Below are 26,778 nucleotides of genomic sequence, written 5' to 3' on the forward strand. Positions count from 1 at the left end.
AAGAGTCTAATAGGGGCTACAGCCACCGGCCTACTCTACAGCCACAGCAACGACAGATCCCAGGGACATCTGCGACCTACATCACAGCTCACGGTAATGCCAGATCCTTAATCTCCTGAGTGAGGCCAGGGATCGAACCCTTAACCTCATGGTTTCAAGTCAGATTCGTTTTCTCTGTGCCATGACGGGAACTCCAAGGTAGATATATTCTGATCTAAAGATTAGAACAAGTCAGTAGTTGGGGCAGGACGGTGTGCGTGTGGGGCAAGCATGTAGGCATTTACTGATTAGGCTATATGATTGAGAGGGAAGGTCAGTCAAGTGAGTAGAGTATAGGTGAAGCAGGGACTGGTGGAGCAGGGGAGGTACAGAGAGCAAGAGATCAGCCATCGTGAGTGGCCTGATCCCATAACTGCATAGTATTCCATTGTGTTGATGTACCACAATTTATTTAAACATTCTCTTAAGACGGGCACTTTCCCAGTATTTTAATCATTAATATTATACATATAAACTTTTGCATACAAACAGCTTTGCATTTATGAGCAGGTCTCTTGTAAAGAGAAACAAGTATACCATATCCAGTATTTATGGAACACTTGAAGGTGGTTATTAACTTCCTGTAATAACTGCTTACAGAAAAGTTTCATATTTAGTACTACTACTGGGAAGTTTGGGGATGAATACCTGCAAAACTTTGCTTTTTCCATAGATAGGGTGTATGCTTTTGGCTTCAGCAAAGGGATATACCAAATTGTTTTTGGGGAAAGAGTATGATTTTGCCAAGAAATAAAGCACATTGTCATCATGATAGAAGAAATCAGAACTCTGTTGACTTGTTTTTATTATTATTTTACAGAGTATGGTAGCATGTATTCCCCCCCCCTTTTTTTGGTAGCATGTATTTTGAGTAACTTTCAGGGCCACTGAGGATCCTGATCCTGATCAGTAATTAGCACCTATAAAGGTCTTAATTGGGCCTCAGAGAACCCTGTGAGTTAGTCCTAAGTGAGAAAATCAATGTTTAGAGAGAATAAATTACTTGACCAATGCTACTTAGCTCATGAGGAGCAAAGCTGATCTGATTTTCAACCTGGAGACTAGATGACCTCTGGAAAAACTGCATCCAGTGTCACTGAGCAGGTGAAATAAGATAATAAGGGTTAACTCCATGGCAGAGAAGGTTATAATGAGTCTTGCCCTCCCTCACACACAGCTTCAGCTCCTGTTTCTTCAGATCACCTTGCCACTGCAACCTTCCAGGCAGTGGTGCTTTCTTTGTAGACAGGAGGAAACCAACACAGACCTTGCATTTTGGCTGTGGAGTGTTTGGGTAAAGTACTTTCTTAACAACTTCTGTTCAGTGTGGAATTGCCCCACTGGTAGTTCATGTTTCCCCACTTTCAGCCTGACCCGTGTGCCAGTTATTGGATTCAAAGGGGATTATCCTCTCTGTTTGGCCTAGAGCAGAGATTGGCTACTAGAGATAGGTACTTCAAGGCCAGAATTTCTTCAAGTGTGAGTTGATCAGACTGGAGGTGTGATGGAGCGATACATCACACCAGTAAGGCTGCTGCTAAAGCCAGAAACCATTTTAGGCCCAGAAACTTCAGGAACATTTTCCTACCTGTTTTCCTAACAGTAACTCTCTGGCAAAAGTCCCTGAGGAAAGAGGCTGTGCCTGGAAGAGGAGAGGTTAAAGGAATAGTTTCATTTTTGGTGATGGAAATATTTGCTCTCTGGAAATAGGTCTCTAGTGGGAATTCAGGGGAGACACACAGTGAGGGAGTGAACTTGACTTTCCTCTTTCATCCTTAGATCTTGCTTAGAAGTCTGTCTGTAAGGATACGTATAGGAGAGATACTGTAAAAATATGCAAACAAAATGGAAAAGGACTTTCTTAATTCAGAAATGGAAAAACTCAGGTGCTCTGTTCTGGGATGTTTTCCTTCAACATATTCAGTAACTCTTTTTAATCCAGTCCCAAACACCATTGAAATAAAAGAACCACATCCAAATTGGACCGATGGGGCACAAAGTGTACTTCTCTAGGCTTTGGTTAGGATGGTTCATGTCTGTGCTCTGCTCCCTGAGGTCTCCACCAGCCCATAAACACTCTCAGTTCCCACCTGGCTTTTTAATACCTTTTCCCTTGATTCTTGACCCTGCTAGCCCTTCATGCCCCAATCTCTTCTTTTAAACACAATCATAAAAGATTAGTTCATACTTGCTGCCTGAAATTTCACACCTGTTTGACAACATTTTGTGGTCTCTCCTCTCTTCCACACCTTATTGAGCTAATTCTCCATCTTCCTCATCTGGGACTCTGTTGAAAGCTGCTGCTCCCTCCCCCCGCCACTGCCCCAAAACCGAAACCTCTCCTTTCCTTGACGCCACCCTTTGGTTTTCCTTCTGTTTGACTCCTTCTGGATTTCTTTCCTCCTCTGCGTGTCTGCCCTCTGCAACATTCCCTTCCAGGCCCACTTCTCTCCCCTCCCTTCTCCTTCTCCTTGACAAGCTCATTCAGGGCTATGGCAAGGTGTCACTATTACCTCCCTGTTGGTAACATCCAAAACTTTACCTTCAGGTGAACTAGTAGCCTGAAATCAAGTCTGTATTTACACATTTTTTCTTATTCTTCTTGGATAGAACTCCAATTCCACAGGCTGAAAAATGAAGGAACTACCTTCCCAATGAAGCAGGCCCTCTCCATATCCGATCTGGACGTTACTGTGATCCTAATCATTTAAGCTTGAAACTATAAACAACTCCTTTTCTATCATCACTCCTACCAGAAACCTCATCATTTGCTGTTCTTTGACAAGTCTACCTCTTGGAACCTTTCACTTAATTCCTTAAACCTCAGACCTCTCCAATTATAATTATATAATCAGGCCCCCACCAACTCTCCCAGTTTTGTCCTGAACTGTTGGGGACTTCCCGGCCTCTGTACTCAGAAAGTAACGGAGAGACTGAACAAAGAGACAGACCACTCCAGATGGGTGTGTGCCTGGTTTAATGAGCAAGGGAACTTACATAGAAGGTTTGTCTTGGGCTTGAATGGATCTCTGCACCTGCCCACCAGAATCTTAGAAGTTTATGTGGAGTCCTTAACAGGGTTTAGTCACTTATACTGCCCAGATGATTTCAATACCACCTTGTTCTCTCGAGGTTGTGTTCTTGGAAACAGCTCCCATTGTGGGCAGTGGGCAGAATGGACATTCCAAGGACAGAAGAGGAAGTGAGGGATCCTAGGTCTAATGCTCAGGGCACCTGGCAGTCACGTCCTCTCCATGACCTCCTCCAACACCTACACATGCTGTACTTTAAACAGGATGGTAGAACCATTCCTGCACATATGTCTCGCTTGCTTTCTGATCCCTGTGCCTTAGTATCTATTATTTCTTCCTTGTAGGTTGCTCTCATCCAAGAATGGATTCATCATTTGTTGGGCTGAGTGCAAAGTGAAAAATGTCCTTTTTCAAAGAGAAGGGAAAAAGTCCTCTAAAGGCATTAAAATTCAAGATTTCCACTTTTTTTTTTTTTTTCAATGAATTGTCTCCATTCACATGCATGTTCCATTGTCCTACTGGACTTCACTTTCAAGACACAAGCTCAAGGGTAAGATCATCAAAAAGGTGAGAGTAGAACAAGAAACTAAGTGCAGGGCCACGTGTGACTGCAGAGGTCTCAAGCCTACATGTCAGCCCTGTCCTCATCCCTCTGGGCCTTTCTCCTGCCTATCCACCTCCAAAGGCAAGCCAAAGGTGGCTTCTGCTGGGCAAATAAATGGAGTGCGCATGCTCAGGGCCTCTACTGTATTCCAAAGATGGTCAAAGCGGTTCCTTCCCAGCCCTCTGCAGAAGTCTCTGAGAATGCTTCCTGCTTCCTATTAGTCTTTTAATTTCCTATTAAGTTAGAACTTTCTTAAGAGCAAGGGCTACATTGTCATTCATCTTAGAATCTACCACAGGAGCTACACATAATAATTGCTTAATAAATGTTTGCTGAAAGTGAATACAGAGAACAAAGAGAAAAGCACTGCTATCTTGAAGCCACAGGCATTTTTTTTTTTTTTTTCATCAAAGCAAGAATCACTGCTAATGCAAATGTCCAGGTCTCCGGTTGGCTGACCAGTGCCTCCTTGATTTCCTTTTCAATTCCTAAATTAGTGTCTATGTTGATCTTTCTAAGGGCATTTTTAGAATTATAATTAAATTTTGGTAGTGGATATATTTTGTACTTTCTAAAAATGGATGAATTCACTCATTTTCTCAAATACTTAGATAGAAGCCTATGTTTTCAACCTCTCTGGTTAAGGGAAGTATTTTGATGAAGCAAAGAAAAAAAAAATACGTCTGGAAGTGCTTTCTACACATTTTAGTTTAAAAAATCCTAAACATGGGAATGACTTGCACAATGACTTTTGGAAAATTCTGTGTACTTAAGCAAGTTATTAAAGATCTTCAGGGAACTGCGTTGATAAGGAAGTTGAATCACCCAATAATATCTTTGAATTTCCCACCCTGGCTGGATCCATGTATCACTCCAAGAGCAGGAACCAAATTCACACCTCCCTCCCCTCAAAACATGCCTATCCCTCTCTTTGAATATTTTGAATTGACAATGAGGAGGCTCACGTGCACTTGTAGGAAAAGCTGCCTTTAAAAAAACAAGATAAAGTGGAATAAATGGTAAAACATTAATTAAAAAAAATGCACCACGGACACTGCATCACTAAGAAAGCCAGTAACTTTACTGAATTGTCTGCAAAATACAAATTATACCTTATTTCCAGCAGGAGAAACTTTTGAAAATTCCCCACTTTTATTCACTACAGACAGCTGAATTAAGTCCCTTGAGATACACAGATGTGGTTTAACTTAGTTATAACATCTTGTCATCTAGTGGCGACAAAGTCCAGCTTATGCCGCTGTGAGCCTCTATTTGAATATTTGTTGCAAATGCTTGTATGCCCTCATTTACAAGCTATTTTAATTACTGTCATTTAATGGAAACAAGTCCCCAAAAAAGAAAAAGAAGAAAAATGGCAGAGCAAACCATCTGAAGCAATCCAAGTCCTATGCCTCCAGTGACCCAGCGCTGCTTCGCTCTGAGAGAACACTGGCACTGCATTCAAACCACCACAGAATCCGTCTCTTAGCTGACCTCTCTGAATTCAACTGAGGTATGGATCAATTTGAGGTATGAACAGGGAAGGCAAAATGCAATACCCGATGATGAAAATAACCAAAATGGACAAATTTAATGTAGAAGATATGTGGCTTGGATTGCTCCACATCTTTGGTTAAAACATATTAAGAAAAGCCTTTAATTACATCTGTAGTCTGAAGCATTCTAACAGACAACAGTATTCCATCAGTCTTCAAAAGATCTGTAGTGGCAGGGAATTAACGCCATAGAAGTGACGACATCACAGCAGATGGCACAAATGGGAACAGATGAAGTATGCCATGCTGAGGCAACAGCCCTTACTGAGGGTTCAAGTGGCTGCTTCTTTAAAAAAAAAAAAAATTTTTTTTTTAAAGAAAGAAATACAAAGCTTTTACTCTCTCGAAAAAACACAAGGATAAAGGGGGCAAAAAATGCTATCTCTAAGTTAAAAGATGGTATGTAAGAAAAATAAATACATAAAAGTGTGAGAGGGCAGATATTCTTTTTAAAAGCGTGTTGGAATTTCTTTAAGGTTTTCACTTTAATTAACCTTAAAATGATTGGAGGATGATAGGTATTTTTATATTTATCATTACAAAATGTTAAATTCCACCTTTGGGAAAAAAATAAGCCATTTTACTAAAAAACACAATTTTAAAAAAGGTTGAAATGAACAGCCTTCTACACACCAATGCATACAATATACAGGTTGTGCAGCTTGAGTATACTGGATCAGCGTTACCAGTATTTAAGCTTAATATTACCAAAAAATCTTTTAAAATAGGATTAGATATAACAATACTTGTAAGCTGTGTAAAATGCCACTTAGGGTACTTTTACTTGCAGTGAAGAAGGTTGCCTAAAATGTTACTCTAGGATGGGTTATGTAAAATAATACTCCCTCAGGGCTCTGCCCTAAACTCCTGAATACAAAGGATTTACTGTGATAAAAACCCAAAACCATACTAACTTTGCAAATACAATAAACGGTAAATTACAGTTAAAGTATAAGGGTAAAGCTAGACAGCAATTGTTTACAGAAAGTGACTCATCACAATCAAAATTGTGCTTCTTCTCATTAGATCATCTTTAAAAAATTCTCAGATCATCCCTCTGCTTTCTTGCCACCACTTCATATGAATTCAGTAGTGGGAACAAAGATGACTGGCATCCATTTTCAAGTGATTCTGTTCTTTTCCATATTCTTATAAAACTATTGTCAGAATTGCTATAAATAGCCAAGGCTTCTGCTGGTACTTTAGCTTACTTTATCTTCAGCATTAGAAATTCACTTTTTCTTTGTTGCTGAGGCAAACTGCAGGTAAAAAATTAATATGGCTATTTTTTCATATTTTCACATAATGACCCTTTCCCACCCATTGGTAAGTTTCTTCTGATATTGATAAAGTGTTTTGAAATGACATAGAACAGTTGTGACATGTTTGCATATTTTATACACACCAAGTTATTAAGGATGGGTTGTAAGAATGGGATCAAGTCTATGGTGAGGAAAATGATTTCTTCCTTTTCCCCCCCAATGTGTGAATGTGTATGTGTGTTTTGGGGGATGATTTTCTGTTTTTCCTCTGCATAAATGTTTTTCTTTCGTGTTCCATGGATACCTTGAGTAGTGGGATATATGAAATGGTTGACAGTTTTTTTTTTAAAGATTTGATTTAGTATATAAAACGCTAGTACAAGGCAGGCTAGCATCCTATGCGGATACAACCAAAGGTGCATTGTCATCTAATTGTGGATTTCAGAGTTATTTTTCAAGTTAAGAAAAATATAGCCTAGTTAGTAAGGTCTCTTGGCTTTTGCCACCCAGCGGCAGCCTTTTACAATGTGAAACACATAGCAGACTATGCAAGAGAAAGAAAAAAAATGCATAAGAAATGTCCAACACATGATAAAGCAGTGTCGATCTTACTGTCTGTCTTCTTTGCTGTGTACGTCAATGTGTATGATTGGAGATGAATCGACAGATCTTCACATTCCAAGAGAAGGAAAATCATTCCTAGACTGAAATCTCTTTTAAGCAATATATATCAACTTTTTTTTATGGCACTCATTTTTTTAAAGGGTCTGAAAACTAATCCCTTATAGACGAATATTAGACAAGTCATCACTGTTTCTTGAAAAATTAAAAAAAAACAGGGACATAGAGAGGTTCTTTAATGGGATTTCTTGAAATGGCTATTAAATCTCTTTATTGAAGAAAAAAAATAGACGACATACATGCTTTATGCAGAAGTGACATTTGGGGGTCCTGACACACCGGGATTGTTCAACAGTCCTATATTGCTGACAAGATTGTTGAGGGTCAGTTAAAATAATTAAAAACGGATGATGAAGCAACTATCCCTTTACCTGTTTCCTTCTTATCTAGCACCCAGTCTTTCACATTTTTCTTCTGTGGGAATTTATAACTCATACATCAAGTAAACTCCATATCACTTGTTTCTAGGGCTATGCTGGCAGGACCTGTGCCCCAACTGAGCTTTCTATTCTGGGCATATTTCTTGAAAGCATTTTCAAATTCTAGGCTGAAAACCAACCAGATAATTTAGGATATGGGCAAGTTTAGGGTATGCACTTACTGAATTCCAAGATGCCTGGTGAAATGGTGAGATCAGAAAGGGGCCCTGCATTTGGTAAAAATGCAAAAACAAAAAATAGCATGAAAGAAACTAATTAGTATATACAATGGATGTCAGTTGACCCAATGGATTGCTAATGGATTAAAAACAATTTATGGTGTTGCAATGTGATATGTTCTAATCCCACAGGTTATCCTTTTGACAGCTGACCTTGAACTTATAAAATGTATGCAGAGTAAAAGAAAACAGAAAGAAAATAGTTACTCAAATGTGCAACTGCACAAATATACCCCCCTCCCGCTATTAAGATAACAAAACTTCTGCTATTACCATAATATTATATATATTAGAAAGCTATACACAAGCATGTTAATTTCACAGATTTTTTAAAAGATTCTTAATATTTTATATAATTAGAAATACACATTTCAAAAACAAAACTTCTACAAAGAGAAAACAGTTATCTTGGTTAGCAAAGCATGGAGTTCTTCATGGCTTAGGGTAGTGCTTTCTATACAAAAAGTCCCTTTTGGTTTTTTACAGGACTGTTTAAAATATTAGCGAAGCTATCAAGGGGGAAAAAAACACATTTTGGCTTAAGTAAACTACAAAAAGCCACAAATGCTTTGCAAACTCTGTCTTACCTTTTATATGAAAATAAGCAAAATGTAATGTACATATTTTTATATTTTTATTTAATAAGAGATGCAGACCCAGATTTATTTATTTATTTAATTAAATACGTTAGCCCTCAAACTCCACATTTTTAAAAATAGGTATGGTCCTCTTTCAATGGTCGTCGATCCTTTTTCATGAGTGCCATACGCCAATGATGTGCCTGCAGGTTTGTGAGCATTCTTGGGGTGGGTGTTAGGTGACCTGGCGTGTTCCTAACATTTAACCGTGGCCACCCTTTGCCGGGTCTGTCCAAAACATCTATACACTTTTCTATATGTTGCATAACAGCTGCTCTCTCTTTCAGTAAAGATCTGCCGCTTTTGGCAAATGTTTCCTTTTGTCTATTTACATGTAAATAACGTTGAACCTGCAACATGACACTATCTATTGTAACATACATTTTGCAAAGGAGCACAACAGTGAAAAGAAGTTAGCCTTAAAATCTATTTTGTACAAGTGTTCTGTTGTACAACTCAAGTGCTAAGCTTATCTCAGCATTTCTGTTTATCTTTATACTGTTATCACTGAGGCAATTTAAAAGTACTTTTACAAAACAGAGTACCTGACTTTTTTTTTCCACACACAGCACATATAATGCATATCGACCCCCCTTCCCCATTAAGGTATAGCACACACACACACTGCAAGAAAAAAAAAAAACTATTAAGTAATAATCTGATCATGTTGCCCATCCTTCAGAGAGTCGCATGCGCTTGACTGAGGGACTTTCCCTTTCGTCCGGCGAAGGTCTGGTGAGTCCAATGGGGGAGTGGAATTCGTTCCGGTGATCCTCTCGGTCGCTGCCGTCGTAGGAACTGCTACAGCTGCTCAAGCTGTCAACAGGAGATCTCCCCGCCTCGTGGCGCGTGTGTTGTGGGTATCTCGAAGGGGTGGTGGTACGGTCTCTAGGAGGAGAAACAGGTTCTGACTTGATGTTGAGGCTTTGAGTAGAAGGCAGGGAGAGATTTGAACTCTGAGATAAATGAGTGCTAGTGCAAGCTCTGTAGGAGGAAAGGAAACCCAGTTACAGATGGAGGAGGCCTGGAGCCCCCAGGAACTCACAATTACATAAAACAGCAGCGTAAAGATTTGCATCACACCAGAGCCTGCCCAGAGTGAGGGGAGCGTGCCTGAAAGCACCTGGGCATCGCCTTCTTAGAGCGACTGGGATGCCTTTGTTGCTTTGCCCGGTACTAATTACAGCACTGAACTGGTCCAGGCCTCGTGAATCATACCTCTAATCTCTCATAGACTCCCTGAATGTATAGGTTATCAGTTCAAGAAGCTTTTAACAAAATACGCTGGAAAAAGCATTGTCTGTGTCCACGGAATTTATCCCTAAACTAGTTCCAAAATATGACTGGAGACTTAACGATACAATGCTTAGCTTCTGAGTTAGACCTCTTTGATTTACTAATGTTTGTGTTTGTGTATTATTGTAGAGAGCTTATTATGGATACAAATGTTTCCCTTGACTTAATCATAAAGCACATGGACATTAAGTTGCACAGTCTTCAGAGAAAGTGAAGAGAGTTCAAACTTCAAATAAAAAAAATCTATAAAATGGTGCATATAATCATAACTGGTGAGAAGCTTGGGAGGGTGAAAGAAGCAGTGGGAAATTTTAGGTACTGGCTTAAAAATACTTAGACTTCCTACTATACTAAAACCAATAAATAATTTGACCTTCATCCTTTCTCAATTACATGGGATGAAACTGCTGTCTCTTCCCCACAATTTCCTCAATATTACTATTGCTAGTCTCTCCCTTCTGCAGTACTAAGGAGACCAGCCTCTAATTCAACACTCTCATTAGTTGATGAATCTGGATTTTCCTAAAGAACGGTTGCTGTAAAGAAGGATCTAATGGGATTTTATTGTGTTTATAACCCTTAATCCTTATTTATTCCAGGGCAGTATAACTTGCCCTTCTTCCAAAATGTGGGACAATTTAGATACTTGAAATTCTGGAGGGAAAAGCATTAAGCCCTTAGGCGTAGATTAGCAATCATAATGACTTGGATCAGGATAAACCCTAGTAACATTGGTGACATCAATTTCAAGATGTTTGCACTCTTCTTACATTCTGAGTGCCATGACATCCCTGGCTAGAGTCAGGGTTACCTGCCCGTTTTGTCAAAGGAGAACAGAAACCTCTTTTACTGAGGAGAGTCACAGTAAAGAATAATCCATACAGACACACCCATTTTAAACAAAGGGAAGCAAGCCAATCTATTCATATATGTGATTATTTAACTTTCCCACGGAGAAAATTAGGTGGTATTAAAAATGTCATTGTGACCAGTGAGAAAATTACTATATATTTCAGAGGAAAAAGTGGAGTAACTTGGGGCTGGGATTTGGGGAGATGCATTCAGGCTCAAGATGTATAGAGATACTAAATTAGTCAGTTTATCCTTGAGTGATGTTTTATACAAAAGCACCACCTACTGGCAAAGAATTACTTTTCTTCTCTTATTAATGGATGAGCTAATGTCAAGAATAAAATAAAGGAGAATTATTTGTTTTCCTAACAAGCCTTTCTTTCTCTGGCTTTTATGATCTTATGAAATCAAAGCAGTCTTAGCATTTATATCAAGACACTACACTGAGTATACATAATTTTCAATCAAGTGATTATATTTTTTGCTATTTGTTTTTATTTTACATTCTATATTAGTACACTAATTTTCTAAGACTTTTAATTAAATAGTCTTTAAATCAAGAAGACATTGAAATCGGGGGAAACACCTATATTTCAAAAGGATCCATAATGGTGGACTATTTTATCTTGGTTCAGAGTTACTTAATGATTCATTTTGATGTCAGAGGAAATCATCTTTTGATTCTGGAAGAAACAATTTTCTTGGCTCTGGATGAGAAAGACTATTTTACTAAAATTTAATTAAATGTTTTTACTATGAATCACACGACTGTTTAATAATGAATGTCAGTTAGGAGTCTGAAAATAAAGTGGCATATCAATAAATACTTTTGTATGCCCTTTGACATTCAGATTGTGTCTCCACAGTCAGGGTAACGTGGAAAAGTAGAAAAAACATTTGGTGAGTTGAACTAGTATAAGCAGTTAATCTGGATAAATTGAGCAAAAAATAATATAATAAAAATGCTGTTCTTTATGAAAGCTTTTGGAAGGTGCATTATTCACTTACTCACTATCTTTCCCAATGTCAGCTGGCTTGTATGAACTTTGCCATATCTCTTCCCATAAAAGATATAACACTTATTGTTTATCCTTTCCTATAAACAAAAAGGCTAGTCCCTAAGATAAGATAAACTTAGTTGCATTTCATTTGACACTGAAAGCATTTATGAAGCATTTTGAGTAGTTCTGGGGACACTAATCCACACTAATGAATTGTAAATGATAGCTTAGATTCAGCTTCATTATGCTCTGCTACAGGATGCTAAATAGAATGAAGTTTAATTGGACAGTCTCCATTATCAAAGAAGTATTTTCTTGAAAAGAAAAAGCAGCATTAAAAATCACTTAGCTGTATATATGCTAGATATAAGCAAGTTGGTCTACTTGTTCTTGGGAACAAAATTTTTATAGCCACATATAACCGTGAGATATTTCCTATGTGTGGGTGATAAGGAGGTGGGTGGGGAGACAGAAGCCAGATACGCAAGTTCCCATAGGAAGCCCTGCTGTAGGCTTCCATCTACTACACACGCCTTCCTTCCAGCTGGGAAAACACCTACCTTCCCTATATTGCTCAGAAATGGAACATGACTGGAGAGTTTTATTCAAATCTCTTAGACTATCAAACTATATTTAACCTAACCTTTTAAAAACCGTCTTTACTTAGAGTCATCTCTCAGTATGTACTGAATACCCACATCAACAAGGATGATGATAGAAATGCTTCTATAAACTAGGTTGCCTTTTTTTTAGGTGGTGGGAGAAAAATAGCAAAAAAAATTTGGAGGTCATCTTCTCAAATATTAGTATTCCATTGACTTTTGCTAACACTCCATGGCAAATTCCTTCTGCTTATCTTCTCTGCCCTCTAAATCAAGTCAGTTTATGTTGTTTATCTAACTCAGTTAGATAAAATTAGACACTAGATAGTGTTAGCAGTCTAGTGTTGAAAATTTAAGAGTGTTTCTATGAACAAATTACAAAGAGCTCTTCCAAAGCCTTTTATTTTTGAGAAAGAATGGCGACCCTCTTGGGCCACCTGGAATGTATACTTATATTAAACAGCTCAAAGATACCTTACTCTGCTTTGGACACTGTATCTACCTGAAAGGATGTGAATCCACCACAGAAGCATATGGGACTACTCTGGCCTGAAAAAATAACAACTGAAAAAAACTGATTTACATTGTAAGGAAGCTAGCTCATATAATTTATTTTGCATAAATATTATCACTTGGGATTTTCTTTTTAAGATTTAATTGTATGAGCATAGGCTAGTCCATTTGAAGGAATCTCTTTTTGAAAACTACTGTACGTGCATTTGTGTGTATGGTATGTGTGTAAGAGAGACAGGGAGAGAGAGAGGAAGGAAGGAAGGAAAGAAGGAAGGAAGGCAGGCAGGCAGGCAGGCAGGCAAAAAGGAAGGCAGGTAGGCAGAAAGGCAGGCCAAAATTAGTAGGACTGGAAGGGGTATCTATTTGAGGGCTAAGGGAAGTAATTAAGTGCCATAAAAACTCATAGACTAAATTCAGAGTCAAATCATACACCATGAGAACTGGTGTTGAAAGAAACTAGAACTAAACAAAATGCTTCATCCTGGGCTGTTGTAATTCCAAGGCTGCCACTTCTTTGTCATTTACTCAAATCTAAGGGCAGCCAAGAGTTAGATCCTTCTCATGTGATAGAAGAGAATTAAAAATTTTTGGTATAGTTAAAATACATAAATACATGTATTTTCTATGAAAAAATGCAAATTATTAGGTGCTACTGAAAACAAAAGAAAGCCATATTCAGGGAAAATAATAATGGCTTTTGACAATGATGATTTTTAAGGAAATCTAGTCCTGTAATGGATGAATTTTGTGAAAAACAAGCAGTAAACAGCTACCTTTATTTTTGACAAAAAGTACAAACAGTGGACCCACTGCTGACCCACAGAAGTACAGTGTCACATGTATGTACTTTTAAATTGCCTGGTTGGTGCAATGTACTTAGTGAGAATTACCTGAAAAAGTTATTGCAATAAGTGTCTGTTTGGATAGTTAACATTTCTGGGAAAAATTAAACATTATTCTAAAAAGAAATTTTGTTGCTGATCCCTGTGTAATATATCTCCAAAGTTAATCTTTCAAGAAAGCAGAGCAACAGTGTCAAGTGAACTTATTTTATTATCTACATAGGAGGTTAGATTTTCGACAATAGTGATTAGTGAGTAAAAGGCACATAAGCAAATAGAGAACAGATGAAGACTCCATAACCAGAGCACTGATCTATGTGAAATCAATTCCTTGAGAAGGCTAGTGGGGCTGGAGGGGGGTAAGAGAGAAGTTGTGATATCAATCAGTGATTTGTATTCTAATCAGTATTTTATTCTCATTATCTCCTTAAAATATGAACACAGAATTAGCTAACTATTCTAACCAAGTGGCTCAGAAGAAAAGTAAAAGTGGGGTAGGTATATAGAATGTTTCTGAAATATAAAAATGGGTTATTTTAAAATATTTTATATCTTCCTAGTATTTTCTTTTGAAGATTAATGGAAATTTTGGAGTTATTAGTTAAACTGAAAGCCAAGTCTTTGGTTCATGTTTTAACTTAAAAGAAACTATTTGTTCTACAAGTAGTGTTATTTGTGAATTTGAGGCTTTTAAAGATTTGAATGTTTCCATTGATAAATGGCAGGAGATATTTCTATAATAAAGACGTATCTCAAAAGTACCACAAGGGGGCAGAAAGACACATCGTCTGACTTCAGAAAACATCAAAAATTATTTATATACCCAAATTCAGGTAATTACTATATGTCTGTACAGATAAATATATTTTTATTCATATAATATCTATGGATATGCAAGTATATTACATATTATAAATATATGAAGTCTGTATGTAAATGGAATAGTTGACTATGTGTATTAGGCTAACATTAGCATGAAATATGTGGTTAATGCTAAGTGAAAAGGATTCTCAAACATCTCAAAAACTTAACAAACTAATAACTGTAAATGTTTTCTTATGTCCCATATGTGCTATGTGAAAACTTAATTAAATAAAAATTTATCACTGATAGGACTGGAAACCAAGATAGCCTAAAGACAAGAGGGAAATAACATACACCACTGTCACAGAACTCCCCTTCCTCATAAAGAAGAAGGAAAGTAGTACTTAAGCTAACTCAAGGTACTGATCTGCTAATTTCAGATTTTGGTAAAGCAGAATTTTACGTCCTCCAATGGGACACTAGAGCACATATTTAGAGACTGCCATTTGTCATTTAAAAATGCATTCTAAAAGTGTATTATAGAAGAAGTAATATTGCTTACCCCAGTTGACTGAGGGCGGATGGCGGCATGTTATGTAGATGTTGCTGTTGCCAGCCAGTTACTGACCCAAGATGAAGAGCGCTGGCAGTGTTAAACCCAGACAGAGATGACAGGTCTGCACTACTCAGAGAGTACTCTAGAGCAAAAAAATACAATAGCAAGGGAAAACATTTAATTTGGAAATTACCAAAAGGTGAATAGAATAAAAACATTCAAAAAATCCTATTAGTATTATTTAATGATTGTTATACTTTTTCATGGGGAGGGGAGAGGGAGATAAAACATTACCATAATTTTATTTTAAAAGAGATAGTTTATATACCAGAACTTAACTAGTCCATGAAAACTTCAAAGTAGCCTGCAGTTCTAGTTTAGGAGAACTACAATCTAGTTATCACATGGAGGTACATAGTATTTGATGATCTAGAAATGTTTTTTAAACAATGCTGAGAAAGTGAGCTTTCTATAACATCAAAGAAATAACAGCTCATTTCTGTTGAAATTGTTCTTTTATATTGAATTCAGGTTGGGTTAATAAAACTTTGTCACGGAAGAAAGAAAAATTGTAGATATTCACTTTGTCTTGGTAATGAGTAGGTAATGGTATAGCGCTCTGGACACCACAGGTATTAAATAAAGCTTCCTAATTAATAGATAATATCTTTTTTATCTTGGTTTTTAATAAAAAGTATTTAATATACTATTTGAATATGGCAAAGCTACTCACCGGTACCATAGGTTGTTGAAATGGCTGATGGATATCCTCCCATCCCTTGTCCTGGTAAAGTAGGAGTTGCTACGGAAACCACTGGAGTAGCCAATGACTGAGCAGACTGGGAGTTATTTATCCTTTGATTCTTTTAAAGTAAATAAAAAGACATTACTGATAGAATTTAAGTTAAAAATATTAGTCTTCAGTATTAGTTTTGTACATAAAGAGATAACTTGGTACAAATCTCATGAAATTAATCATTTAACATGTGTCTCTATGAACTCTGCCAACCCTATCATTTACAATCCTTCAAGAGACCAGTAGTTGCCATAGTAACCCATTACATCAGTATCTCCTAGGCAACTGAACTAGAAACAAGTACCATAGCTTTATTATGGGTAAAAACAGACTATGTTGAAAACTGATGAAATATGTATACTGTACTTCCATTGTTTCAGTTTTTATTCAAATGCAAATTAAAAAAAAATTAAAATCAACCACGGTGGTTTTTGTGCTCAGTTCTATAAACAGCAGAGCAGATGGGTAGAAGGGTCATGCTATATTTTGACCAGCAGGTGGTGCTCTGACCACTTTTTTCAGGTTCTTCTAAAGTAGATCCTTTCAAACTAGATGGCAAAGCAGCTATGTGTATATTTAATGCCTTACAGCAAGGAGATTAAAAATACATATAAATTTAAATATCATGATAATTTAATTCTTAGAAAAATAAATATATTCATGGTTTTAAATAACTAAGGACTTTTTCGCTTGTTGCAATTTTATTACAAATTAAGTCCTAAAATAATTTGAAAATATGGCTTTCACTTACAGAGGCTGAGATGGAAAAATAAGTAACCTGACATTTCACCTATGAGTGATACTTGAAATTAATGTACTGAAATATAATCAATGTGGATACATTATGGTAACTCCTGATATCTTTCCATTTTCCTACTGCTACCTCTCCAACTAAAAGTCACTTGGGATTGCTCCGTGCATGTGCCATTGAAGAGAAGCACCTTCACCACTTACCAAAAGCAGGTCGACATCCTCAGACTGAGAGCATGGGGAAGGAGTTTTATTAATTAGTGTCTGTAAATATTTGTAATCAGGCAAAATCTTTTCAACAAAAGGAAAAGCACCTTCTGACAGACACAACAGTTTAAACAGTTTTAAAAACCAAACTCTAACGATAACTTCTTACAAAGACATTCTTTGTTTCTCTTAATGAGCTGTTTGTCTCAAATGTGAAGACAATCTATCTAGTTTTCAGCACAGGTCAGTGTCTCAAAATTCATTATTTCACTACCACATTTTGGAGGAAAAAAAAGAAAAAAAAAGAAAGAAAGAAAAAGCCTGTACTTTGAAACCCTACTTGCTGGAGGAGGGGGGAAAGCTGCACCTGGTGGCCAGTGAGAGATCTGACCAAGGTTCACAGAATCCCTAGGAAAGCATGAGTTTTAAGGGATGTGGAATAAACCTGCTGATAGAGACAACCTGCCATGCATGGCCCACACTGCTTGGCGATGGCCCTGTGGGAGGTTTTATTTATTAGATCCAGCCTTTTCCGAAGGGAATGCTGCATATTATGTGATTTTTTTTTTGGTTGATATTCAAAATTAATCTGCACTGTGCCATAATAAACTAATCAGCTTGCAGGACTGTTTTACCCTGAAGCTTGCCACAGAGCACAGGAAGAAAAAAAAATGTGTTTGCGGAATGATCTAAATTTGTCTACTGAGTCTTGGTTTTAAATATTCTCACTCTTAAGCAAAGCAAATTTGGAGAACACGGATGTAAGTCTCTTTGTTGCTGAATTTGGTCCCCAAATATTATCTTTACCTTAGTCCTCCAGACCCCAGAGAAAGGAAAATGATAGCTTCTAGGGATATTATTTATATTTCATATTAATTTAATTATTTTTATAAGTGTCACAACTTTTCTTTGATGTAAAATATAACCTTCGTACTCAAAACGCCTAGAATTTTAAGACAATTTGTTTTTGAGAGGTGACTACTGGCGTGAAGCACGTATTTGGAGAGATGAATTAAAGGCAGTGCACAAGCATGTGATATATTTAAACATTATCATTATAATATACCTCAGAAAAGATTGCCACCTAATGGAGAAAGTTCATTTAGATATGATGGGAAAGATTTTTCATTGTCAGCTCCTTGAGGACATATTTATTTAGTTCAATACTGTAAAAATCTGTTACAAAATACCTCATTCTGTGAGTCTGGCTCTACCATTGGTCAAATCATGCATCACATAAGCAAAATACTAGGTAATAACTTTTTTTCTAATTATAAATTGGAGGCCTTAAAAGGAAATGTTTTCTTTCCCCCAGAACACCAGTGTGTAGTGGAGTTTCTTGGATGATGGTTCTTTTTTTCTTCCCCATGAAAAGGGAAACGCAAACCAGTTACCAGAAATAATAGCTAAATCCAAACAGGGCTCCAGCAATAGCACTGTGTTAATTTTCTGAGAGCTTGTATTTCACAAAGTTAGACAAATACAAAAACAGCAAAACATATACAAAACATTATCAACATTTATTTAAAATGTAGTTTTTGCATTACCACTGATGGCATCGTATTCTTGCTGCCTGGTGGAATAAGAACTCGGAGATCTGGTTTACGGTTATTCATCCCTAAATTCATGGGGGGAGGAGATTTTGCTTGCATATTCTTGTTCAAGTTACCAGGTGAGACCAGCAGACCTGGTGAGTTTCGGGGATTGCCATACCCGTTCCCTGTTAATACAAAACAAAGCACTCAGGAAAAAAATCTAGACTCAAAAAATGTTTCTAGAGAATCTATACAAGAGATTAAGAATGAAGGATTAATGGAGTGAGATCTTAACAATAACATACATTGAAAGTCCACAGTAACCCAGTCAGTTATTTAATATTCCTCTGAAGAAAGATTAAAAAATCTTAAGAAGAGACTTAACAGATAACAACCTGCTGGAAATCAGCATATCCTTTTTTTTCCTACTAAAAAAATTTGGGAAGAAAGTCAGACAGTCGCTCAGGGTCTAAGAAAAGCACTGAATCGGTCCTGCACTTTAATTGACTAGCTAGGCGGAGGCCTGGCTGGCATGACTCACTCTTTCGGTTCAATGATTTGGGTTTTATTTTGTGTGTCTGTGTGTCCTTAAGTGAAGAAAGGGCATACCAGCAAGACTATAATTTCTAGGACACGCAGGAGGAGCAGCAGCCTCTTACACATTTTGCTGTTTGGTTCCCCTTTTCCTTGAGCAATTTCTCCCTATGGTTTTCTCCTGTCTGGTTCGCTCTCCTCACTAGTTCAGTGTACGAACCTGAAGTCCTGCCTTCTTGCTCACGTAGAACTTCAAAAAGCTAGGCTCCTTGTCAGGAGCTGAAAGGTGGGGTGATGCCTCCATGAAAGTGCTGATTCACAAGCACAGGAGCAGCCGTTGAGTGGGAGCAGGACTGAAAGGGTTTTTCTTCTGTCTCTGATGTTTAGCCCCTACTAACAGACAAACAGCTATCTGAAGGTCTCCGTATCTCATAATTCAAAATCTATTGTTCTATGACAGGCAGAGCTGCAGAGGGAGTTGATGCAACCTGAGCTGACACAGATAGCCCTCTGCTGGCTTCCTCCACTGTCTGATGGGAGAGTAAGAGAAACAACGAGGTGATTCAACAACCCTTGCTGGAAAACTAGACAGTTGTTTTCTGAAGCTCTCTAAAGGAGACAGTCAAACCTCGTTGTTATTGTCATCATTGTCATTATCGTAACACACAAGTATCTATTACCCCAGGACGAATGATACTGTGTGCTACCCAGTGGGGATACAGAGACAAGGTCGGATCCTCAAAGGTGCAGTCAGTCCTTCACGGCAATCCAACAGAGACGTGGTGAAACCAAGGCAGCCTGGAGGGAGGTGCCACAGAGTCACCCAGATTTAATACTTATTGGGCTCTTAGGAGGGAAGAGATTACCCAAACAAGATTCATGGAAGAGGCAAGAATTGACGTGGGTCTTGGAAAAAGAGAGGAGATAGTAAGGTCTCTGGGCTTGTGATGGGGCACTGGGCAAGAGCTGAGGTGGCAATTAATAGAGGGTGCTCAGGAACACTGCGAGGATCCTGGTGAGAAGGAAACCCATGGAAAGAAAAGACTGTTAAAGACCCTGAAAGAATATGAAGGGTTGGGCATGGAGCCTACAGCAGGTTAGCCTGTGAATTCCAGTGTTGAATTTAAATGGTGGAAATGCAGATCCCGGAAGGTTGCAGAACAGAGGTTAACACAGGCCTCTAATTGGGCAGAGAGATCTACTAGCATTGGGATATTCTGTCCTTAGGAAGGCCTAGTAGTGTGATCCAGTCTGGAAACTTCTGAGACAACTTGAGCTATGATAAGGAATTGGGAAGGCAAAGCACAGGTATATTTTAGGAGATATTTATGGGTACATCTTTTGAATTAGAATCTATTTGAGGCATATTGTGTAAAGCACATTGGTTCTTCACATCCCATCCATTTATGCATGAATAAACAGGCTAAATATATAACAAATAACTATAAGATTAAAGCTGTCCATTAAATCTGTCAATGCATAACATTTTCCAGCCACAAAGTAAAACAAAAGACCCCCTCAAAACATGTCAAGTATAAAGTAGTTGCTCAAGAAATGTTGGTGGAATTTGCATATAAATTACTCTTCTATAATAAAACCTCAAGAAACTTAGTTCAACTCTTTAAAGTCAAATAAGTCAAAACCAAAAAAAAATTTTTTTACAGTTAATTTGGATAGTTTTCTGTGGCAAATATTATTACATGAAAAAATACATTTACTTTTTTTTTTTTTTTGCTAGGGGAAATACAAAGGATATGTTCACTTAGAAAAATGCTTGATCAGATGGGATGCTCAGAGGAGCTTTATATTTTGTGTGTCTTACTGAATCATTATTGTGACTTTACTTTTAATTAATAGATTCCACTGGGAAAAAAAAGGAGAAAACCAAGACAAAGTTTGCTGTCTACTTTCCTGTCAGCTGAAGCTCAGACTGACAGACACACTGAATTGCCTATGTCATTTATTTATTAAGCCTGTGTGAGATCTGGTTAAAATAAACAATCAAATGGAAAATTAGCTGGGTAATTTCAAAAGGAGGGGGAAAAAAAGTCAGTTAGGCAGTGCAATGAAGCTTGAACAGATCAGAAGAAACTAAAACCCCGGCTTGGTGGATGGCGATACTGGTTTGCATGGAGGAGTTATTTTGCTAAAAGGAAGTAAAACCGCTTCATGAAATGTGTTGTCCTGTGATATGACGAGCACTGGGCCAGTGTGCGAAAATGGAAGTGCTGCACGAAGGCTCTATGAAAAAAAATTTTTTTGAACATTTTGTACAGTAAACTCTGAGAAATTCCAACAAAGCCTACCCCTTTTTGCTCATGTTTTAAACAATGATTTGGGGCAGCAGTAGGGGGAAAAAGAAAGCAAATGTATGTTACAGGTTTTCACTCAATAAATGTCTCAATTTTCAAAATTGATTTGAAAAGCATTCTATTTTCTTCTTGTAGCATTTCTTGTTATTTGGAAATTATGCCATTTTAGAAGATTAGTCACATATTTTAAGGTGTTTACATATTGAATGTAAAATATTTTGAACCACAATGACACTTCTTAAATTCATATTTTTAGAGCATAAAGTTATTTTTGAGAACAAATAAATTCTGCCTTTTACTGGTGAATTTCTGCTGTTTTTAACATATTGTGCCAGCGAGCATTTTGGAGCCGTATAATAACCATTTCTGTTTCCAGCCACCAAGTTGTTATTCTTTTGGCATAATATAGATTCAGGAATGCAAGGCTGTGGATCCTAAACCAGTGATATAGAAACCTATCATTTGAAAATCAATGATGAATACATTCGTGTGGTTTACTGCTAAGAAGAGCCTGCATTTAAATGGGCTTGGAAACCACGGCCTCCTCCTCACTCAGGACGCTGTGGCCTTGTGTTGAGGCTGTTGTCCTACCTTAAGATAAATTCACCCAAAAGAATGGTTTCTTTCAAAGTTAAGGGTCTGGAGGGGGACATGCTACCCCTCAACCTTCTAAGAGACAGATTCCACCTTTCTTCACGCTGTTTTAAAATTATCTCCATCTTGGACATTTATCAATTTGGATGTGACTGCATGCAGATGTCACATTCCCCTGACCACTTAAAAGCACAAAAATTATAAAGCATGAGTGAATGGATTTCCTGATTATAGATTATAAGAAAATGAAGAACAGACCAACTTTAGAGTTCATTTGTTTTACAGTTCCATTTGATTAAAAATATTGTTTCACATAAAACAATTTTAGCATTCACAATAGATAGTATAAAAGACAACAGAATCTATCGTGCTGGGTCATGAGTTTCTAAACATTCATATTAAAACTCGTGTAAATATACAGAACTTCCAATGTGATGTTAGGAGAAAGAAATTTTCTCTCCAGTTAACCTGAAAACACTTGGTGCTTTTTTTTTTTTTAATTAATTCTATTTTAAGAAGTTGTAAATTCAAAGAACGTATTCCTGGCTTAAGATGTTGTAAGGACATTTTTTGCCTTGTCTCACAGAGCTCAACTGAGCATGGAGCTCTCTCAGAGCCCAAAGTTCTGAAACTTTCTCTTATATGGATGTTTAGACATTCTGAGTCTTTTCACTTCGTTTTTTTCCCCCCTGGACTTTCAATTATAAACAGGAGGACATAAAGCTAATAAGAACACACACACACACACACACACACACACAAAAAGAAATTGGTCCTCATAGACCAAGGTGAACTATTTCATTGGCACAATCTTTTTCTCAGTCTCTCAAAGCATATTTGACTATTCTCATTCCCTCTTTTAACTCAATATCCAATTAGTTACTAAATCTTACTAATTTGTCTCTCTCCATCTCCATTGCTACCATTATACTTTAGGCTCTCACTGTCATTTGACTAAGTCTTTCCACAGCCCTCTGTCTGGGTCCCTGGTTTTTACCCGAAAGGTTCTTCACCAGGCCTTAAGATGGGCTGCAGAAGGCTAAGAGATCCCTGAAGCTGTCTGCAAACGTTTGTGCATATGTGCGATAATAAACCTACTGTACAGTCCAAGATTTTCTTTAAAAATCTTTCTAAAGTGCTGCTTCCATCATGTTCCTTTTTCAGATCATACTGAACAATAAGTATTGGGACTGTGCCCTGGCTTGGCTCTCAGAAACGTGCATAGCTTGACCCACTCTGTCTATCTAATCTAATTTCCAATGGCTGCAGCCAAGCTGACTGTCCTCTGAATATGCCTGAGTCTTTGCTCCAGGAATTCAGTAATTGATAGTCTTTGATTCTGTTTAATTCAAATTCATGTTTAAGGATTAGGTAAGGCCCAGAGCTCTCACGATACCTTTCAGACAACCTCAGCCCACCTGGAACTCACTCTCCTCCCAAATTCTGTGCAATTAGAGGCTAATGCTATACAGAGTGCTAGTTCTTTAAGTGTTTCAAATGCTCACTAAACAGTTATATAAACACTACACTGGAAAAATCAGAGCTATTCAGGAATGGCACTAAAAATCAAGTTACTGAGGGAATGTGAAATTGAAACATTAAAAATGTAATGGCTAACTTGCTAATTTCAAACACTGAGGGTCTCTCTTCTTTATGCTACTTGAGAACATTTTCCATATTAGATAGTGATTACACACTGATGACCAAATAGACCATTGAGAAAAACTGCTTATCAACCATATAATATGAATGTCAGAAAATCATGCAAGTGCCCACCTACTAAATTTGCTTACAGAGCCTTAATTAAAGCATCTTTTTCATCTGTTTCATCTGTTAATCATTTCCTAGCACATTAACTCAGCAAATAAAATAGAAAATTTCCCTAATGAAAAAGAAAAATCCGAGATACTGGATCTTTTCTTTTACACTGACAAGTATTTACTGCCACAGGTTGTCTCTGTATCAAGATGAGTTTTAGTAATAATTTGCTCATACAGAACTTTCTACCAGAAGATAGGCAGCATGATACAGGAGGAACGAGAATGCCAGAAGGGTGGCAACTGAGAGTGAGCAGGATTTTATTAGATGGTTCTGAGGGAGACCTTCTGGAGAGAGGGAACTGAGAACAGAGAGATCTTAGAATCACGGCTGTTTGAGAAGGATAAGTATTCCCATGAGGAAGAAATACAGGTCATTTCAGAGGATGTAGTTTTCGGAAGTTGTAGAAGTAGGCTTACTAACACAAGCGTCTCAGATCATGTTAACTTTATATTGGAGACTTTAGTAAATTTTTTTTTTTTCTTTTAAGGGCTGCACCCATGGCATATTGAAGTTCCCAGGCTAGGGGTTGAATAAGAACTGCAGCAACCAGCCTACACCACAAGCACAGGAATGCAGGATCCAAGCCATAACTGTGACCAACCTCACAGCTCACGGCAACGCCAGATCCTTAATCCACTGAGTGAGGCCAGGGATTGAACCAGCATCCTCAGGGATACTAGTCGGGTTCATAACCCCCCATCCACAATGGGAACTCCCTATACTGGAGACTTATATTAAACTTTACATCACAGAAAATGAACACCAGAGTTGTTTGTGAGTAGTAAGTGGCATGGTTAGCTGTGTGTGGGGAAAATAACAAGACACCCATTAAAGGGTTAGACTGTTATATGGAAGCTAGTTAGGACACATCTGCTATGGGATACATGAAGAATGAGCTCTGAATGAGGCAGCAGAGATAGGAAGATTTACAAAGCAGATGAGTGTCAAGGACAAAGCAGATAAATACAGTTCCCAGTCATGAGGTCTCCATTAGAGTTCCTTCAACTCAACTGAGCCTTGGTTTTGTCACATTAAGTAACAATTTCATTAGCTTGAGAGAAGCATAAAAGTCACTGGAATCAGAGACTCCCGTACACTCTCCTGAGGCAGCCATCACTACCACCATGACTGTGCGATATTAACAATAGCGAACATTTTATATCATATTCACTATCAATATTATTGACAACATCAAGCAGGCACCTTAAGCACACCCAGAACAGTATAGGCATCCATGCGATCTAAGTATTTGCTATTATACATGGATATAAAACACCTTTAATCCTCAGAACAATGACCCTGTAAGGTGCTAATAGCATTCCTGTGCTACATAATGAGAAAACTGAGGAACAGAGAGGTCCAGTAACCTGCCCAGCATCAAACAGCTATCAACTGGTTGAGCCATGACTCAAACCCAGCAGCATGTCTAGTGTCCATGCTCTGAAGCACAAGGTGGTCCTGCCCCTTACTAAGTGGTCATGCTCTGATTTTGAAAGCCCAAATCTCATCCTAAAATTAAGGAGTACACACGAAAAGAGGAAATAAAGTGTGGGACAAGGGACCTGAGACTCAAAGAGCATCCTAAGTCAGCTGTGAGGCAGAAGCCTGAGGGACATGGTCAGCTTGGGTATCAAAAACAGCAGTTCTGGTTCAAAAGACACAGGCCTTACATAAGGGGCAGAGCATGGTGATGTTCCAAACCATATTTCTAGTCTCCTTCTGGATAAATATTTACAAATAGGAAATATTAGGTTTAGCTACACTCAGTGCCAGAGCTGTTTAACTTTCAGTGTGCTATTTCAAGTCGATGATTAAATATGCTTTTAAAGGTAGATTTTGTAATATTTTAGTCAATAATCTTCGCCCCTGTAATAGAGGGTGTTCACCTACCTATTGTCAATTTTAGAGACCAGCATCCATCAGTTCCCCTCAATATGATAGTAAAATGCCTGGTATTTTATAGTATCCGCTATTAGTTACCTGGAAAATAATTTCTTTTCTTTTCTTTTTTTTGTCTTTTTTGTCTTTTTGCCTTTTCCAGGGCCACTTCCCGCGGCATATGGAGGTTCCCAGGCTAGGGGTCCAATCGGAGCTGTAGCCACTGGCCAATGCCAGAGCCACAGCCACGAGGGATCTGAACTGCATCTGCCCCCCACACCACAGATCAAGGCAACGCTGGATCCTTAACCCACTGAGCAAGGCCAGGGATCGAACCCGCAACCTCATGGTTCCTAGTCGGATTCGTTAACCACTGTGCCATGATGGGAGCTCCCAGAACAATTTTAAAAATGTTTCCAGCATACAGTCTTGTTAAACTAGAGTTGTCACATGCATAATAATGTTCACCACTATCAATTAATTTCACATTTGATCTTTTAAAAGTTTTAAGATTTAGTTTCCAATATCAGAACACTGTTTTGTATCTAAAAGAAATCTACATCTTGCCACGTACTTTTAATTGTACCCAGTAAACTTGCTTATATAACCCACTGCCCTACTGGAAGCAATACACCTAAAATAGTTTTTAATGGAAAAAAATTATGACCTTCTAGACTTCGGTCTTATATTCCCTTTGCCTTGAATGTCTACAACTCTGTTAAAAGCACTAGCAACTGTCAGTTATTCAGCTGTTGTAAATAAAAATCTTTTTTTTTTTTTAAGGGAAAGAGATCTTTTTCATGGGATGGCTCTAAGGGAAAAGGCAACCACAAAACATCTGGATGTCAGAAATCTGGGAATGATGAAAATTTCAGTATGCCTACTGCAGAATGGGGGCAAATGAGATTTCTGATTCTTATCCAGCTAAGACTCCTGATTACAGATTCTTAAAAGTAAAATCAAGCATCCATTCTATCTGGGGGTTTCTCAGGAAATAATATAATAATGCATAATGTTAGACTAAGAAGAAACTTGCTGTGAAACCTCAGTGCCTTTTGTGGTATATTCTTAGAAAAATATCCTAACAATACTCTAGAGCCAAGACTATTCTGGGCTGCACCAGTTAGAGGGCAGCAGACATTCTAAAAAGAGACTTGTCTCTTCTGCTTGACCATGTCACCCTGATGCTGAACCAGACCTTCATGGATTTCCTATCTACCCCACTTGTCCTTGATGTTTCTTAGATGTGTTTTGCTTGGTATCTTTTGTGAAATTAGCAGTCTATCTGCCAACTAGAATTTTAAACATTCAGCACATGCAATGGGCTCTGGGCTGTGAGGAAGAAGTAAAGAATTTTTACTTATTATAGAGTTCTTTTTCCAAAGATTAGAGTGTGTGTCACAAAGCAGGTCTGT

The 26,778-nt window shown here is 37.8% G+C and overlaps 1 protein-coding gene across 49 annotated transcripts in view; it reads right to left on the reverse strand.

Annotated features, from left to right (window-relative positions):
* MEF2C (myocyte enhancer factor 2C) overlaps positions 4,735 to 26,778 on the reverse strand; it is a 174,521-nt gene continuing 152,477 nt past the window's right edge. For 14 of the 49 annotated variants that reach the window (XM_021082102.1, XM_021082108.1, XM_021082115.1 and 11 more), the window contains 5 exons: positions 18,237 to 18,409; positions 16,687 to 16,710; positions 15,670 to 15,799; positions 14,943 to 15,078; positions 6,909 to 9,454 (listed from right to left, as the gene is read on the reverse strand). In XM_021082102.1, coding sequence (XP_020937761.1) covers positions 9,133 to 9,454; positions 14,943 to 15,078; positions 15,670 to 15,799; positions 16,687 to 16,710; positions 18,237 to 18,409 — 785 coding nt within the window. In that variant the 3' untranslated portion in view covers positions 6,909 to 9,132. 49 annotated transcript variants of the gene reach the window in all.

This window comes from Sus scrofa, chromosome 2, assembly GCF_000003025.6.
Source record: "Sus scrofa isolate TJ Tabasco breed Duroc chromosome 2, Sscrofa11.1, whole genome shotgun sequence".
Classification (NCBI taxonomy): domain Eukaryota; kingdom Metazoa; phylum Chordata; class Mammalia; order Artiodactyla; family Suidae; genus Sus; species Sus scrofa.